The sequence below is a fragment of the Prosopis cineraria genome, unplaced genomic scaffold (genome assembly GCF_029017545.1).
Source record: "Prosopis cineraria cultivar Desert tree isolate PC_DT_omini unplaced genomic scaffold, ASM2901754v1 PC2, whole genome shotgun sequence".
NCBI lineage: Eukaryota > Viridiplantae > Streptophyta > Magnoliopsida > Fabales > Fabaceae > Prosopis > Prosopis cineraria.
In genome coordinates, this window is record NW_026555333.1 from 9,355,437 (window position 1) to 9,360,408 (window position 4,972).

Consider the following 4,972-nt stretch of genomic DNA (forward strand, 5'->3'; position numbering starts at 1 on the left):
GATCAATATTTATTTTAAATTGAAGTGATAAAAACATCCATTCTCCTCAAATCTAAAATATATTACACATATTAAGTTGTTGATAAAAAATTTAAACGTGTTCAAATATTGAAGCAAAATATGATTGTAAATGATTTACAATTATACTTAGTCACTTATAAGAATTTTGCTTTCAAGTTGTATAAGTTTTTTTATCTGTTCTAAGATGAAAAGGAAAAATTGCACTTCAATTAATTATAAATGTGTCGCATGTTAAAATTTTTAAATTTTTTTTCTATAATTTCTGTGTGATATATTTTTCACGATTCAGTGTGGACCGACTTACTCCTCAATTGAACGGGCATGCTCAATGGTAATTAACTAATTATAGGATACGCACCTGTCGCCTAATCAACGCACGTCTTCGGACGATATCCGTCCATTAAAACTGAAAATGGAAAATAAACAAGTCGAGTAAAGATATAAAAAAATAAATATTGAATAGTGTGGGGCATAATATCCTGGGCTAGGTTAGCTTGCTTTTATAATTATCAAATATTTCTTTTATATCAGCGAAGGAAGACGTCTTGTCAACCACCCACAATACGGAGCCATTGCCGGTTACGACCGCGCCACCTCCCACTTCTCTCTTTCTCTTCTTTCCTATTCCTTCCCTGCGTCCCACTCCTCCTCTCTGTAGATGATCCCTCATTTGTTTCTTCTTTGCTTAACCCAAAACTTGTTTCGGTGCAATTACTGACTCGTCCTTTGAAGCCGAAAAGCCAAAAAGCTTCATTCTCTTGCTTCATCTTTCGAACGGTCTCCCCCCCTTCCCCTCTCCGCCATGAATATATAGACTCACTTGTGCTCCTGATCCCTTGGTCAAACTATTAGCAATCTCTTGTTAGTTTTAGGGTTTTAAGTTGTTAGCTTGTTTAGATAACGTAGGGTTTTCTTTCCCGGCCTTCCCTTCTGTCTTAGTGGTCCAAGCTGCTGCTTAGTTGGACTGATTAGGTGAGAGAACCTGGTATTAGAATATTGGATGGAGGAATATAATAATAATCTGAGCGAAAACAATGGCGGAAGGGCTAATTTCTTGTACTCTTCGGGTGGTATTGGGTACGGAAGAAGTAGCAGCGGTGGTTCCAGCGTTGCTCATCAGTTGCCTATCAATACTTTCCATCTTCAGTCCGGTGCTTCTGACTGCTTTCACCAATCCGATCAGCCTCATCCCACTGTCAAAACCGAAGCCAATACCTCGCACCACGCTCAGATTTTTCAGTATCCTCTACTCAGGGGGAATCTTCACATGATGCACCCCCAAGGAGGAGGCGCTGACAGCTCCAACGAGGTTGAAGCTATCAAGGCTAAAATCATTGCACATCCTCAGTACTCCAACCTCTTGCAAGCTTACATGGATTGCCAAAAGGTCCCTAATTTCCATTTCCACGTTTCATCACTAGCTTGTAACTATACCCTTTTCTTTTTCTCATTTTGAATTTGGTTTCGATCGGATTCAAACTGTGATGTGATATATTCTTCACTCTAATAGCGGTACGAACTCCGATTGGTTCCGTTAGCGTTATAATTTTTTTTTTTTGTACATCTGTAGCTATATAGTGATTTTTATACTTTCAGGTGGGAGCTCCACCGGAAGTGGTGGCGCGTCTGGCTGCTGCTCGCCAGGAGTTTGAGGCACGGCAGCGATCTTCATCTGCTTCTCGGGAGGTTTCTAAGGACCCTGAACTGGACCAATTCATGGTGTGTTTCTCTTACCCCTTTTAATTTTAATGATTTCTCTCGTGGCTTGATTGATTCGAGTTCTCTTGTCAAGTCGATATGTGACCTGATGCTGAGAATTTGTATTCAATTGGTATGAATGATCACCAGGAAGCTTATTATGACATGCTTGTGAAGTATCGAGAGGAATTGACGAGGCCTATCCAAGAAGCCATGGATTTCATGCGCAGGATTGAAACTCAACTCAATATGCTTTGCAATGGATCCATCCGTATCTTCTCTGGTACTTTTAACCTTTTCCTTTCTCTTTCGCTACAGTTTGTATTTCTTTCCGCTGAAGAAGCAACCGGATTCGGAACTAAACCCATAATCGGGCCTGCCTTGTACATGACAGTTCGCAAACTTACGGTTTGGACTGTCTCTGATTCTTGAAACTTTGAGTGTTTTTGGTTTCTGAGGTAAGAAACTTTGACCGAAATATTACACCTATAGATAGCCATTTATATTCTGGGGAGGGACCCAGAAAGAGAGAAAGATGAAGGTGATTTAGCACATAACCCAATCTCCTGCTTTTGTATCAGTGCTTTTTTTAAAAAATATATATTTTCCTTGCTTTATACATTATATATTTATATATTCTACGGCAAGTATCCTTCGATTGTCATCGGACTATTTTTTATTCCTTTCTTTCCAAGGATACGACACTTGTTCCCAATTCCTTTCTTGGAATGATATATTCCGTTATTCACAATTTGAAATGCTTCCCTATTCAGCTCTCTCATACATTTGTGAGTTCTGACAAAAATCGTTTTTCTAGGGTTTCTCTGGTATTGCATTTTGGTTTTACTTATTTATTCGTATGAAGTTTGTAGTTTACCGACTTATTGGGTTTTGTGGGATGACATTCCCATTACCGCGCATACACACTCATCATTATAGTTGTCAGTTCTGGCCTCTTGGCCAGCGATCTCCGCTCTAAGTCTTGCATATATTTTTTAAATATCAAAACAATTAGTACTCACTGCTATATTTTAATTGGAATTATATTTGATAATCACATTGGATGCTATTCCAATCACCCTCAGCCTTGTCTGTTGAGCAATAAATTTAACCCGTCTCACTTTCTGCGATTTCGTCTCTTTACACGAAGTTCACGAATCATCTTGATCGATATTAATTTTAATATTGCTGATACTGATAAAATAATAGTATAATGAACCCAAACGAGGTAATTGTGACAAGTAATTTGTAGGGCGAATTAGTATTCTGTTACTGTTTTTCCTGACTATCTATACGTGATAGCTGGTGCTTCTTAATTAGGATCGAGGCAACAAATAATTTGCATGCCGATTTATCTAGTTATTTTTTGAAGTGAATTTGGAGGAGAAAGATTTCTCTGTTGTTGCATGTCTTTCAGTAATAAATCATTGATTGTTCTGTAATAATCATATCATATTTCTGTAAACTATTAGTTATTATTAACTAATTCTGTTGACAATGGGAAGCTGCCTTTGTGTAATCATCATCATTTTTCTGTCTTTGAGCGTGAAAGGGAAAAGGATCATTGATGAGAGATTTTGCGTTAGTATTCTATTAAATACCTGCGTATTACTTAATAGGATGGAAATAGTTATATTGTTGCCTTTCCACTGGAAAGAGCCTCTTTTGAGTGGTAGTTTCAGGATTGATTCTATTTTTATCTGTTTGATATTTTTATAAATATGAACTCCTAATGCTGGGATCTGGAGAAATTCGGTAGGGAATAATGAAACTGTAGTGTAACATAAATTGTACTGATTGGTAGCCAAATTTAATTAACTGTTCAATTTAATTATGAGTAACTTAGTCACAGACATGCATGTATTGGTATGTTGAGCAATTATGCAGATGATAAGTGTGAAGGGGTAGGCTCGTCTGAAGAGGATCAAGACAATAGTGGCGGAGAAACAGAGTTGCCGGACATTGATCCCAGAGCTGAAGACCGTGAACTTAAGAACCACTTGCTGAGGAAGTATAGCGGTTACTTGAGCAGCCTCAAGCAAGAACTGTCCAAGAAAAAGAAAAAAGGAAAACTGCCCAAAGATGCCAGGCAAAAGTTGCTCAACTGGTGGGAATTACATTACAAATGGCCTTATCCTTCGGTATGTAAGACATATTAGCTGCTTAACTTTTAGTTTGATGAATCAATGGCACTTATATATGTAATATAATGTGTATTAATAGGAATCAGAGAAGGTGGCGTTGGCTGAATCAACTGGGTTGGACCAGAAGCAAATAAATAACTGGTTCATAAATCAAAGGAAGAGGCACTGGAAGCCATCTGAAGACATGCAATTCATGGTGATGGATGGGCTTCATCCACAGAACGCGACTCTCTATATGGATGGCCACTACATGCCAGATGGTCACTACCGCCTGGGCCCATGATATGTGTATGATCCCACCAAGTTATTACATTATATATGTTGAATGCAAGCACGGTCCTTACCTGAACAAGAAAGAGCTACAAGTTCAGGGAGACCAACGCATTTAAGTTGACTGTGCAGTGTGATAGTGTAAGCGTTGCTAGTTTTATATATTGCATTTGCAACGAATATTTCTGCAGCTGGCATTTTCATTAGACTTAGGAGCTTCGATCGTGTAGCAATAAGTAATTCAAATGTTGTTGGATATTGATGTTACAAGAAGGATGTGTCGTCGTTGCTGTACTTGTGTTAATCGTTTTGTCAAACCAGAATCTAGTGTGTAATTTTGTTGTGATTGATTGGAAGCACGTACGTGGGAGAAACTATTTGCTAAGTGGAGCTCTTGTACCAGAGATTATTAAGCTATCAGTCAATCGAGGGAGCTACTAGCTAAGCTTTTAAGTGTACATAATAATGAACTTGTGGTGATTCTTCAATGTTTCAAAGCTTTTCTTCTTGATTACCTTCATATAAATAATGAAGTATTACATGTATTGACATTTCCGCTAGAAGATATCCAAAATTCCAGATCTCACTGTCTTGGTTTAACACAGAATATTGATTCGTTTGCAGCTGGAGCGTAGTTTGATAAGTAATTTAAACTTTGATACAGAATTTTGTTAGATCAAGAAAATTAAAGCAGCGATTAGCATCAGTTTCTTCTCAAGTTTGTAAACCTGTGAACAAATCGCTGCTTTCACTGTATCTTAACGAGGGAGAAGGGGACGACGAGCTTGGGTAGTAGAGTTTTTTCGCCCACTTGTTTGGGCCTCAAATTATCTATTGAA

The 4,972-nt window shown here is 38.1% G+C and overlaps 1 protein-coding gene across 1 annotated transcript; it reads left to right on the forward strand.

Moving 5' to 3' along the window:
• Positions 1-563: 563 nt before the first annotated feature.
• Positions 564-4,518, forward strand: LOC129303580 (homeobox protein knotted-1-like 2). Its single transcript, XM_054942990.1, has 5 exons — positions 564-1,408; positions 1,618-1,740; positions 1,870-2,002; positions 3,607-3,860; positions 3,943-4,518. Exons 1-5 carry the CDS (start codon positions 1,022-1,024, stop codon positions 4,144-4,146), a joined length of 1,101 nt encoding a protein of 366 aa, XP_054798965.1. The 5' UTR covers positions 564-1,021; the 3' UTR covers positions 4,147-4,518.
• Positions 4,519-4,972: the final 454 nt, after the last annotated feature.

Excerpts from the sequence above, each read along its gene's own strand:
- LOC129303580 (XM_054942990.1), top strand. The coding sequence starts at position 1,022 with ATGGAGGAATATAATAATAATCTGAGCGAAAACAATGGCGGAAGGGCT. Across the intron at positions 1,741-1,869 it reads CTGAACTGGACCAATTCATG|GAAGCTTATTATGACATGCT; the intron begins GTGTGTTTCTCT and ends AATGATCACCAG. Across the intron at positions 3,861-3,942 it reads ACAAATGGCCTTATCCTTCG|GAATCAGAGAAGGTGGCGTT; the intron begins GTATGTAAGACA and ends GTGTATTAATAG.